General features: G+C 45.0%; 1 protein-coding gene across 3 annotated transcripts in view; it reads right to left on the reverse strand.

Moving 5' to 3' along the window:
- Positions 1-13,903, reverse strand: part of LOC114453050 (vang-like protein 1) — a 38,297-nt gene that overhangs the window by 18,448 nt on the left and 5,946 nt on the right. For all 3 annotated transcript variants that reach the window (XR_003672407.1, XM_028432698.1, XM_028432684.1), the window contains exons 2-4: positions 13,271-13,553; positions 8,571-8,697; positions 33-464 (exon numbers count right to left, since the gene is read on the reverse strand). Coding sequence is in view for 2 of the 3 variants with exons in the window: in XM_028432698.1 (XP_028288499.1) it covers positions 33-464; positions 8,571-8,697; positions 13,271-13,341 (630 nt within the window). In the remaining variant the exon portion in view is untranslated. The remainder of the gene's footprint in view (positions 1-32; positions 465-8,570; positions 8,698-13,270; positions 13,554-13,903) is intronic.

A 13,903-nucleotide genomic window follows, 5' to 3' on the forward strand; every position in this document is an offset into this window, starting at 1 on the left:
AGTACAGGATAAGTATTATAGTTCATGGTCACCTGTGAATCGAGTATCCTGACTCCATAGAAGAGCCAATATGACACCACAAACAGCAGCACCAGCACAGCAAGGAGGGCCCGGAAAACAAAGACCCGTGGGAGGCCTGCCCGTGCTGGCCTAAAGAAAAGAGCCCAGACAGCCAGCAGCAGTATGAGCAGCTTGAAGGCCACAGAGATGAAGAGGCCCTCGCAGGCTGTCCCGCAGCTCTGAAGCTTCTCTGGCCAGAGGAGGTGAGGAAGCACAAGGAAGGCCAACGGCGTGAGGAACACCAGGAGTCCCAGTATCACAGCTAGGGTCCGGGTGAAGTAGCGGCGGCAATCAAGCCCCACACTGTCCTCCAAGTCCTTGGTGATGCGAACGATGTCCTCCTGAGAGAGGCTGTGCTCTGACGTGCCTGTAACTGCGGTGGTGGTCTCGCCCCAGTTGTCATCCTGACAAAATGAAGAAGAACACAAGAGATGTACGTTTCAGCTGTGAAGAGGGCAGTTAAACAGATCAGAAAGAGGTTTATTTCTGAGCATGTGAGAAGGAGAAAATGGAAGTGGAAAAAGTCAACAGAGCAAGCTGCCAACTGGGCTATACGCTGACGGCTGGGTCTGACTGCATCCGCAGATAATGAAGGTCAGCGGTGTCGGAGCAGAGCTGTTAGAACAACACAGATAAGGACTCTTTACACGGTAGTCATAACAAGCTGCTAAAGCAGCCCTGTGAGCGGCTGCTCCTGCCAGCAAAAAAAAAGGGCAGATAATGAACTGCCATCAGCAATGAGGACATTCAATAACAGCTTTTTTCCATCAGCCAAAATGAAATAGAATGTCCTATTTTGAGGATCATACCAATAGGATGTGCCCCATACTAGCAGAGAAGACATCATGGAGAAGATGCATTATAAACATTTTTACTGAAGGGGTTAGAAGGAAGAGGGAGAGGAGGAGGAGGAGGATGGTGCATTGGGACGGAGTGTATCCCACTTGCCTTAGGGTTAAAACAGCAGAGATGAAGCAGAACAATAGGAGGACCCAGGCTGTATGCTCAGGTTGTCTTTGAAACTAGAAAGATGCTACTATGTACTATACTGTGTATAGTAATAATAAAATACATCTATACAGCCTACAGAAACTACTTTTTCACTCTGCGTATTAACTGTAGGAAGCCTCGCTGATTTTTTGTCATGTGACTCCTGGTCACAAAAGAGTCAAGAAGCTTCTTAGATGCCCCAAGGAGGCAGAACAGAAGAACAAAAGCTTGTTACAGCAAATGGGCTATTTTTGACAAATCTTAGGGTGAATATGAGCATAAACCAAAGCTATTAAAGTGATGTAATCTTTTCTATTTATAGCACTACTACCAGGCAATAGAGGTAGCATGTTGACTGCTGGTATAGGTTTCTGTGAACGGTCTCTTTGATGAGATCCTTCACCGAAAGCCGCCTCAGGTTCATCTGACCTTTGGCATGACAGCGTGATCGTAAATACTCCTGACAAACATCATGACTGGCCCGTTTCATGAGCACGAAACCAGACGGCGGCGTGCATGACCTGGAGTTCAAAGGGTCAGAGGGAGAAGATGTTACCACATCCCTCTAGGCACCCTGACGATGGTTCTCCATCTTACTTTTTTTGATTAAAGAAAAATCAACACCAACATTATGACGAATTTGCTCCTCTACAATGATTTATTTATCCTGTTAAGTCAGTAAACACATATTTATGTACTACATTTGTTTACAAAGTGCTCCTTTAAGGGGAGATTAATAGAATCTGACAGAACATGGTACAAAAACCAACATAAATAAAACATATGTCAGTCCAGGCAATTGGAGTAGTGATTGTTTGTGGAGGAAAGCAGTGAAAGCCACTTCATTAATAATGAGAGAGGCGGACTGGAGAGCCCTCAGCCTCTCCACAGAGACTTGTGCAACAGGCTTTTTATTCACATGAAGCAATTATCCCCTACAGAGAACTAAAGTAAGCAAAACCTCATTATTTTCTTTTTGTATTAGCAGAAATAAGTGCTCTAAAGAAGGTCATCCACAAGCTGGAAGCATCAAGACAACTAGCAGTCACACAGCAGCAGCTCTCCTGTTTAGCTGCTGCCAGACTCTCAAGTCTCACTCCTGTCTGACTACAGTCTAGCTAGTGAAGAGAGGCATGGTGTGTGTGTGTGTGTGTGTGTAGGAGAGGAAATCAATAGGCATTAAGAGTGCCTCTATGACCGCAACATACCTCAACAACACCCAGGGGAGACATGAATCACAGCTCCTCACGCCTCGTGGCTGAGATACACTCATCAGCACTCATCACTCTTTGCCCTTGTTTCACACAGTGCTCAAGGACTCCATCAAGAAGAACTCCATCACTGTTTTTACACAGCACTGTAAGTCCACAAATAAAAGCACTTAAAGATGTAGTAAGTCTGTGAGGATTCTCACTGTGCTATACCTGGGCTTTCCCTCTGCCAGCATGAATAAAAATAGACATTAGTGACCTACATTTCCTCGTGGGATTAACCAATCACCACAGGCTGATCTGGTTCAGTACCAGCAGCCTCGCAGGAGGCCCTGTCCCATTCATCACGTGAAAATAGGTGAAACAGCACTAAGGGAGGGAACAAAGAGGCAGAAATAAACGAACAGAAAGGGCAGGAGCGCAACAGAAAAGTTCAATAACAAGACAGCCAATTAGATAGAGAGAAATCGATCCAGAGAGGAAAGGGAAGTCGGAAGCTAGAGCCAGAGATCATTACCTCAAAGACACACCAACACGTGAAATCATCTACTCACAACTACATGTGAATGCCCATAACTCAACACCTGTCAGGTCTACTCATGTCCTGAGTCTGGGGTGACTTATTCAACCCAGACAGAGGTCTGTAAGCAGCTGAGAGGAGAGAAGACATGGACCAATTCCAGGCACTAGTTCCTGAAAAACATCCTCAATTCAGTAACAGCTCTACAGCTGTAATGTCACTGCAGGTTTCTCCATCTTTATTTAAATTGAGTCATTCTGTTTTAAAAGTGCAAATAGTTTTTACAAATCTTCTAGATAACCAACTCTAAAGAGAGCACGAAATCCCCCATTAAAGCAAAGCAAAAAAAAAAATACAGTTTCTAAAAAGTACTCTGATTTTACACTTACGGAAACAATATCCAACTCTTAAAGGGAAATCTCTCCATCTTGTTCCAACCAGCAACAGATAATGGCAGCATTGAAAACGGCCGAGTGGAGGCAGTTTCAACAGCACGACAGGACCAGTATGATAAGAAGCAGAATGTGCCGTAAAAGTATTTCCCTGATGTAAAAGAAAAAAAACGACGAGACTGGAAGCTAAGTGCAGCAACATGATACAGTAGCGGCTGAGCTTTAAACACATCCAGCTCGACATCTGAACTGCACAGAGGCATTTGTTGGATGCATCATATTGCATTACTGAACAGCTTGTTGGGCCTTCATTCAAAATGCCTTCGGGGGGGGGGTTTGATGATAAACTGGATGACAGTTTCAGCTGTTTTTGCCAAAGCTGTGGTCCTGGGTGAGATAACTCATTTTGCAGATTAAACACCAGAGCAGCTAAGAAATGATTAGTCTAATGCCGCAGCAAAGGATGCTCAGAGGAAAATTGTGTATACATACATATATATATAGCATGCTCCACACTAGGTAAGCCATTTACAAAGCTTTCAATGTCTGCCTTCTTTCTCCACTAGAGTAAAAATAACAGCCATTGTCTCACAGAGTAAATCAAATGTCCGCTAAAAGCCTGTTTTCTGTTGTCCTGCTGTAACTGCGCTGCAAACAAAGCTCCTTACTCAGTGCACTCTACTCACTCCTGGGAGGCAAGGTGTGTGTGAGCGTGTGTGTGTGTGTGTGTGTGTGTGTGTAAAATATAGCAACAAGCATTCTCAAAGAGCTCTTTATAGCCATTTAAAACCACCTTTGTTCAAAGTGCGGACAGCGCATGTGGCTGCCAGGAGCTTGTCAGGACAAGGAAGGGGAACACTTAAACAACTTTCCTCGACTAATTCCCATGGATAGAGCAGTAACTGTGGAACAATGGCAGACTGGCAGCTGATAAAGAGCTAAATTGCCGTATGATTGGGATGGATTATGCACAGAAAACTCTGGGGCAGTACAGAACTTGTACTTTAGCACAGAATCCAAAAAATCCTGCTCACCTTTATAACAACAAGATATGTTACACATTCGAGTGTGTTTTATTATTACATAATCAATTAAAGGGGCAGATGTTGACTTACAAACACCCTGCGGCGCAGCTGTCTAACGCTCAATGTAAGAGGTCAAACACAGTCATAGCCACATAAAAGCAGAGATCTGCCCGGCAGGGCCTCCATCCTAGCACATGAACCAACCGCTGTTCAAGTGTTTGTCAAGTCTTACCTGGCTTGATTTAGTTCCTGGACCACCGCCGGCCACTGTAGGTGAGTTTGTGTTAGAGTCGTCTTCTATGGTGGTGACAATAACTTCCTCTATCTCCTCAACCGTCTCACCCACCTGCAGCATCTGCAGCACTTCATCTTCGGCCTCCATCACTGCTGCAGGGGACTGCATCCTGAAATGCTCGCCTACCAAACATAGGCTCAGTCCGGCTCACACAAACGTCCTCTCTGCACTCAGCTGCTGCCTTCTTTCCCGCGCTCCATCCCTCAGTGTGAGTGTGTGACTGACCCCTCTGACTCTCTCCTGATCTGAAGCTCGGCCCTCCCTTTATCCGTCTTTATATAGAAATCTCTCCCATCATGCCTCAGGAGATATTGTATGGGACTGTACGCTCACTTGCCACATAATGTAAGGGGCTTTATAGAGAAAGACAAGAGAGCGAGGGAGCGTGGAGAACAGGAGAGGGGAGGAAGAAGGATCAGGGAGGGCGGGAGTGAGGAAACAATCACATGGGCTATCCTGACAGCAGCTGGGATGAAGCAGCGTGGGGTAAAAGGATGGATGGACAGAGGGAGAGGGCGAGAGGGGGAGAAAGAGGAGTGGAGAAGTAATAATTAAACAAGGCATAAACCGATAACACACAGATTATCTACTGTGTTTCGCCCCCTCCATTATTCTCTCTCTCTCCTTCCATCTTTCCCTTAAGGCATCCTCCTCCTCCTCCTCCTCTGTTCATCTCTTGCCTCAGCACCACTCTCCGTCCATTGCTTCTGGCCCAGTGAGCACTGTGGTGTCGCCGTGCTGCCACTGACATGGCTACATGTGTGTTAATGTGTGTGTCTGTGTGCACGTGGGTGGAGGAAAAAAACACAGAACTTCAGCCTGATAACAAGTCTTAAAAGGGAAGTTCAGGTCTTCTGTGGAATTCTTAGTATTGACAAGTTCAGAACGTGTCAATCCACTGCTGAAAGTAGTCCCCAATAAATGATAGTTTAATAAAAAATATGTGACTTTAAATAACACATTTGCAGCAGCAGTTAGCAGTACATGATGTACTGTATTTTGCAACCAAATTATAGATTGTAAATAAAGCTGGATGAATGTTATGCGACGTCTAAAGTGAATTGAGGCTTGGTGTGGGAGGTTCAGGTTGTTGCTCTCTTGGCAGAATGGAGGCAGGACAGTACCTACGAACCTGTCACTTATTTGCATGTGGTTCCTGTCTCTCTTTCTTTGATGACTAAATAATGAAAATGAAAAAAAAACAACCTCCTTACAAAAAAATGCCTTCCAAACTGTCTGTAGGAAAGTGTTAGGCCCACCAGCAGAGCTTGAAAAAAAGCACAGACATGCACACAAAGCACCAGGATAATCACGAATCTCTGTGGGATTCTGTCTCACAGAAGACTGAGCCAGGAGGCTCTTAACACAGAGAAGAGAGCCCAAACATGAGCGCAAGTGCCCTGCAAGGACCAGACATGGCTGCCTGTGAGCCACTCTGTGTCAGCAGAACAACCTGCGCTGCAGAATGTCGAGTGATGCCGGGAGGTGTGTCGTAATGAGATTAGTAGCTGTGGGTTGGGTTGAATGAAGGGGAACAGCACTGACAGAGGAGGAATGACACACAACAAGATCTGAACTGTCTGGACAATCACAATTCAGTCCCAAATATTGTACTTGATCACACAAAGCGATATCAGCTTCTTTGCCCAAACTGCACACAAACAACCAAAAAATACTGCCAGCTCCACTTTCTCTGTGCATGGGAAGGAGCTAATTCTCAAAGAATCCCTCATGGTTTAAACATATCACATTTCTCCTGGTTGACACCTCATACAATCAAACCCCAAAACACACTCCTAAGCTGCAAAGCTGCCATGCTATACTGACCTGAGCTATCCCATTCACCTCTTAATATCCACTCCAGTTATCCACATATCCAGTTACATACACAATCACAACAGGATGAATTGACCCAATTACTCACACGACTCAGGCACTCACCTCCATTGTTATTTACAATCATCCAGGCAGAAAAACAGAGCAGTGGTGTCCGTCCCACTGACATCTACTGATACCACATAGACTCAAAGATTTAACAGAGCATTTGGAGTGTATTTCTCACAATCACACATTAGCATACAGCCCGGAGCTTTGGCTTGGTTCCTGATATGAGAACAACCTGCTGGATGTGTTCTGTTCAAACATATCGAGCAACGCTGATGACACAAAGAGAGGTGTCTTTGTGGGTATGTTTCACAGTAAAAGGAACTTTGTTGCCCAGCTTATTGTTTAGACAAGAAATAACAAGTGCAACATACAAAAATGTACTTCCCAAAACGCGGACGCTCACTGCCAAGCGACACATGTAAACACCTTCTCTTGACAGCAGGCCAATCCTTTAAACAATCTCCGTCTGATTTGGTGTCAGACTTAATCTCTTCTGTCATATTTTCTAACATATTTACATGTAAAGCAACCTCTCTTCTTTTCTAATTCCTCCAGTAATGCAGCTCAGACACAGCCATGAGAAACTTCGTGAGGACATCCCTGCCCGGAGCGATGTGCTGCTCTGTCAGCCAAGACTCTGATTAAGTCCCAGCAGTGGAGTAATGAGCGCAACGGCGCACACTGAGACTTTGAGACAAGACTGACACACACAGACGCAAAAGCATTCACACACAGAAGCATATGTGAGACACAAACAAGGATTTGTGCAGAGCCTCACTCTCAGTAGAATTGGTGGCCCTGATTACTCAAACTAAAGCCAAACACTCCCCACCCTGTCAGCGGCACCACTGCAGGCCACGGCATGAATTAGACATGAAGAGCAAAATACTAAGGATGGCTGTGCCATGTGGTAAATCCTGTCTTGTGTTAAAATTAGACACACTATGCAGACGAAAAAACACAGACACACATACACTGGCTGTACTAATGAAGTCTTGCTACAAGGAAGGAAGTGTGCGCCAACTAGGTCAGTTACTGATGATGTGTGTTTGTCATGTTTTCCTTTCAGCTGGTTAAGTCCAACACTTGATGAGGGCCCAAACAATTTAACTTGGTTAAGCCGCCTGCGTGCTACAATCTGCATCACGCCTTTCATTTGACTTTTTACCAGAAGGAAACGAAGAACACTTGAAGAAAAATTTCCACACTTCACAAGACAGATTATTAATTCAATTAATGTAAAACATTTTTCTACTGATCCACACTTCTACTTTATTTAAGGGTCATAAATCATTTTGGCTCAACAACAGCACACAAAAATTAAGGAAACAAATTGGCTGTGACTCACGTTCCATCGTCATGACTGTTATTGAACCAAGAACACCAGCATCCCTAAAGTGCTACCTGGAATTTCACGTCCTAACATGCCAACTTGCAGCCAACCATCCTAGTTAACACACTGTTATCTGATCGACCTGTCTGTGATTTGATCTTCCTTTTATCTGAATCCAAGTAAAATAATCTAATGTCTGCCTCCCACTTTAAATGAAAGAAAAATATCGACTCCAGTTTCCTACCTTATATTTGTCTGTTGTCAAATAATCCATCACATAATTATTGTGTGTGTGTTCATAGACGTCCACCTCACCATGATTCCTGAGGATAAGGTTTGATTTTTTACAGTCAAAATAAGCCAAGCTGCTGTTTTGGCTCGGCCTGGTCCATTTTGGAGGGGGCCGCTGAAGCTACTTCCTCATTTTCAACATGCACACATCATTTACTCATGCAAGAAAAGGGACAAAGCAAAGTTTTACTGCTCAGAGAGGCAGATTTCTGCCTCCATATCCTGTTGCAAGTATTTGTCGGAGAGAGACTTCCTAAAAGTGACGGCCCAGACCTCGCCAAAAGTGGACTGTCCCTTCTGGCTTTTGCCCTGAAATACCAGATGGCCTGTCCCAGCCCAGACTGATAAACACAATTATCATTCCAGCTCATTTTGACTAGTGACTGATAAATCTCTTGTGCTCCAATTCCTTCATAAATCAGACTTTTGGAGTTATGCATCCATAAAGCAACATACAGCAACTGGCAGCGACACTAGTGAATAATAGGAGGGCACTGACAGAAATAGTGCTGTGATTCATGTGTAAAAGGCTTCTAGAGTAGTCTGGTGATACAGGAGAGCCCTACCTGGACCTGCTCTCCTCGTACAGACGAGTCTCCCAGCAGTGGCTCTGCAGGCGGTGTGTTAATTGTTACAGATTTTTCTGAGCGGCTGTCTTTGCTGCGTGACTTGTGGCGATCCCGGCTCCGCTCACTGAAACACAAGGAAAAGAAAAAAGTTCCTACTTAGTGTGGGAGAAGATTAATTAAGACAATCTACAAATAGCCTGTTGAGGTTCAATAGTCTTTAACACAGTCACAGAAAAATGATTCAATGATATTCTCTGCATCCTTTTATACTCTCTCCCCCTCCTCCATCACTGTATCCCCCTGTCTCTGTCTCTGTCTATGTGAGCTGCAGCATACAGTATGAGCTCCATTAGCTGCACTGACCCCCTGCTCTTACAGCCCTAATCCTGTGCAGAGCGTGAACAGCGGGTCTCCCCATCCTCCGCCCAGCATCACCACAGCCACATGGCATAGTGCCCACTCTGCAGCTCCATTACCAGAGGAAAGCCACAGTTAATCCCTCATCTGTCTCCTTCCCCCTCAGGCTGCTGACATCTTGGATGTACACACAATATGTTATAGTTCCAGCCGAATGCAGTTATATACATATATAGCTGTGTTTTCCAGGTATTGTGCTCTAGAGCTTTTTGAGGGCACTGTCACTGAATGAGAGTGCCTGAGAACAGACACCAGAGCTGAGGTTGCCAGATCTTATATAGAAGATGCTGCAATCAGGTAAATGAAAGAGAATTTATATGATTTTTTCCTCTCTCTCTCTCTCTCAGCCGTTGCCTTAAGAAAGCAACGCAGTTTGTTTTTATTTAGCTAAATGCTAATTAAGTTTGCTGCTGTCACTAAGCTTGTTGTTTCATGGTAATCACTTCTTTCTGTGGGCAACATCACAACAGAAGTGTAACAAATCTAATTTCCACAACACAGGAGGGCTTTTTTGTGTTGCTCTTAATTAAGACATTCAAACACATATTCTAATCTTCTTTTTACACCTACATTAACTGTGTTTTTTTTTTTTTTATTATTATTTTTTTTACCCTTCACCCTCTGGAACACGATTAGCAGTCATGTGACAAAAAACAAATCAATACGTTTTGTCTGATTTGCAGTGCTTTGAAAAACAGAGGATGTAAAAATGCAAACACAGAACTCACATGACCCGTGAATGATACTCTTAAACAATAACAATTCATAACTGTAATGAACAGGACATCCTGTCTGCAGGAGTAATGAAGGAAACGGTGTGATTGACAGCTGTGGAAACATTGCAGTCTAACAGTGCTGCATTGGATCCAAGTGTTTTCATTAAAGGGTGTGAACCAGTCTGCTTTCCGCCTCTATTCTTGCACTTCCCTTTAGATGTGGACTCGATTTCCTACAAAAAAATCACACAGTGTTTTGTATTTCAAATTTGCACAGACGGTAGGAGAAAGCTCATTTTCAATAGCCTGCAGCCAGCTCCTACACTGACAGAGTTCCTGACATGTTCTTATCTAATAAATCCAGGAGATTAGGAGGTTGACGTAGGACTTTAAATATATTACCACTATCATTATTACTTTAAATATTATTACAGCCATCATCATGACTAAACTGATGGTTATTCTAGCGGGAGGGATCATCAGTCAAGCGCTGGCACTGATTGTGCTTATTAATTGGGAGGAGTGCTGAAGAAGCAGGAGCACGGAGGAGCAGCAGTGATCTGACTTCAAAGTCATCATCAGAATAATAAGCAGCAAAGGAAAAGGTAGCAGATACAAAGGGGAGAAGAGAAGAGACAAAACAGAAGGATGTGATGAAAAGAGAAAAAAACTATATTTTTGGATAAAAGCTTCATTCTTGGATCTTGTGGGAGCCATGTTACAGTACAGACAGAACACCTGTTCTCACTATGCAGGGAGGACTGCAAAGAGGAAGGTGCAAAGCCGAGCTAGACCTCAGAAACTGTGAACACGCATTATAAACTGTGTGATTGTGTCTGCACAGAGACAGGAAATGCAGAGGTGAGCGGACCTGTGGGCAGCCATGGAGTGGTTGGAACAGACTGGCCTCTGTCTGCCAGCCGGCCCCTCCCTCCCCTCTCTTAGCCCTTTTTTCTCATTCCCCCTTCAGCAAGCTTCTGGGATAATGTCGATGTGTGGAAACCTCACTTCCAACACAGACTCCTTCCCCCCCTCTTCCCACATCCCCTTCCTGTCTCATTAGCATGCACCCGCCTTGTTGGTATTCCAACAGTGTGCTCTTCTATGATTTGATTAATGAAATTTGACTTCCAGTGTGGATCCTTGAATTGGGTATGGCTTTTTGGAACACAGAGGATGGGAGGGGAGGGAGGCGGGGCTCGATGAGGGCAGAGGACCCCAGGCGAGCCGGTGCTGCCAAGTTAGGCTCTAACACGTGAGGATGAGTGTGATCACATTCTCCACCTCACGCAAAGGGTGGCAAGAAGGCTAGTGAGGAAGTACAGCCAACAAGGGTGGCCTGCCAAGCTGTTTGTGGACCAATTTGTTCTCTCCTGGGCTGGCAGGGCAACCCGCACACCTGTGTGACACAAAGCAGCCAAAGCACTGGTGGGAGGTACGGCCACCGGCAAATGGATGGAACTATGACGCCAAGTAAAAACCGATCAACCACCCTTTGAGCTAACTCATCACGCTAAAGAGTGACAGAGGGCTTGAAGTATTTTAAAGTATTTATTAGCTTATCTTTCAGAATAATTAAACCTATGAAAATAAAAATATGCTTGCCACAGGTAGCCTGTTAGAGAAGTGTCATCATTGTGAATTAAACAAGTTTAAAGCTGTCTCAGTCCCCTATGAATGCTGGGAGCTGCCCTGTAATTGCAATCAAAAGAGCCAATTTTACACATGAGCAGCTGCTAATATGAGATTTGCAACCTACTAATCATTCAAATACTCAACACTGAGGCAGTAAAAGAGCCCAGCTTTGGGGACTTTGTAGAGACAAATTGAAGAAAACTTAAAATTTGATCAACAATGGATTGAAATGGTTCAAGGAAAACCCAAATTCTTAGATTTTACTTTTAGCAACAGATTTATTTTTAACCCACGTTGATTACAAAAACATGTTGAATAAAATGTGTTTTTACTTGCTTGACATTGCAGCACACAGAGACTTTAAAATGTCAGGAGAGAAAAATGTTCAAAGGATTAATTTTGCAGCCCTGGATTCTGGCTAAATACAAAAAAGAATTTATGTCACCGTCACACCCAAAGCTACCAAAAAAAAGAGTACAGTGGAAAATAATTGGATTATAAAGGATTCACTAGTCGCAAATGGAAAAAAATGGTGTCTTCAGCATGTTTTTGGCAAGAAGTCATGTCCACAGACAAGCCAAGGGAATCTTTTGTGGAAGTATCTTGGACACCAGTAAAGGATTGTCTGACACAGGAGGGGGGCAAACCGCCAGTGATGAGAGAAAACGACTCCAAAAACCCTCCCCCGTCTGTTAACAAGAACCCTACGCCAAACCTTATTCATTTATTCTCTTTTTAAGACTAAAAAACTAGTTTTGACTAAAAAAAAAAAACATTTTGTTTGTATTGGTGTAGCGGACACACTCCCACACGCCTGCATCTGTTCCCGGCATCAGGGTAATTAGACAACAGCGATCCGGAACTGCCTCACGCGTGGCACCCCTCAGCGTAAAAAGATTACCTTCACAAGAGGATGGCAAGGGGTTTCAAAGGCAACAATTTAGTTTTTTGTATATGAAATTAGAGGCCAGCCGGTGGTTTTGGCACAGTCATGGCAGAGGCAGAGGAGCAGGGGAGCGGAATGGCGCCTGGCAGGGATGCCCATATGTTCCTTTCCAATTTGCTGTCACTCACTTGAAAGGCCACAGAAACAGCAAAGAGGACACAAGCCACCACCACCGCCATGACCGCTGCCTCCTTTCCAAAGTACTGACCTCTCTCCCCCGTCTTTGATTCCAGAGAATGTCTACTTTTGTAGCACGTAACTTTGAGCTGCAAGGACACATTCTTGCCCCAGGGGATGATACGCCTGCACCGACACATCCTCAGGAGAGAAGTGCAGGCCCCATTCAAGAGTGAGGACGAGGAAAGGCAGGGGGACCACAGAGAAGAGGTCAACAGCGACTTACACAGGGGCAGCTGCTGCATTCAAATCACGGCTGGCTCATGGGAGCAAAAAAATGAGCACAGATTCGATGGGGAGGAAAGAGATAAAGAGTGCAATATAAGGGATACAAAGTGAAGCAGCCTTAATGGCAACAGGTGGCATCGAGATCGGGAGTGGCACCACAGAGAGATATATGGCAAGTGAGCCGGAGGGGGGGGGGCTTCAGTGACCCGGGAGGGGCTGTTGTGGAATAGGAGCACCCTCTCTAATGTCCTACTCTCGTGTCGACTCGCTCGACTTATCCGCTGAGCCATCAGTCAGTCAGGCCTCTTCAGCACCTGTCTCCTGCTGCCTTCCTGAGGCCTGTCAACCGCAGTCATTTCACTGCTGACAGACTAATGTGCATACATGAGCTGAAGGCTCCATGTGCTTACGGAGGTGGACAGAGAGCCTTTTCTGAGGTAAAACTACGTAAAATCTACCCTCATGTTAACTTCATATGGTATTTACCAGTCCTTAGAAGCAACACCAATCCAATCATAGGAATGCAGTGTGTTAAGTTTAACAAAAACGCACAGGAAGAAGTTTAAAACGAGGCTTACCCGTGCCTGTGGGAACCCCGGGAGCGCCCAGAGTAGTAGGAATAGCCCGAGTAGGTGGACTCTGTATCCATGGTGATGCAGTCCTGCCAAGGCAGTAGGGCTCGGGGCAACGCAGTTGCTGCTCTGCCCACCCGCTGTTGGTTGCAGCGGAACTGTCTATGCTGTCTCGTTGAGCTGGGCGGGGGCGATCGATCGGCTCGCTCAGGAGGCTGACAGAGGTGGCGAGCTGTCTGCAGTCAGGCTTGAAAGCGACCCTGGGGGCGCCTGGTGAGGAAACATTAACCTGGAGGGGCGAGACAAGACGGGGAAATCAGCATTCAAAATGAGAATTGTTTTGGAAACCTGCCCACATCTGACTGTTGCAGAGTGAAGGAGCCAACGAGAGAGACAGAGTCTGACAGGAAGACAAGAATCAAGCATTCAAGTCACAGTTTTCTTCATCACATCTAGTCATCCCCTCATGCATACATTCTCAGAAGTATCTGTGTTTATCTGCAGCTGCAAAGTATCTCCAAACCTGCACAGTAATAACACAACACTGACAGCTCTCCGGAGGTTTACACTCCAGCTGAGCGTTCCAGATAAAAGGAACACTGCTACCCTGAAACAGCAATTTGCTCTTATTCCCACATG

Source organism: Parambassis ranga, chromosome 2 (genome assembly GCF_900634625.1).
Source record: "Parambassis ranga chromosome 2, fParRan2.1, whole genome shotgun sequence".
NCBI classification, from domain to species: Eukaryota; Metazoa; Chordata; class Actinopteri; family Ambassidae; genus Parambassis; species Parambassis ranga.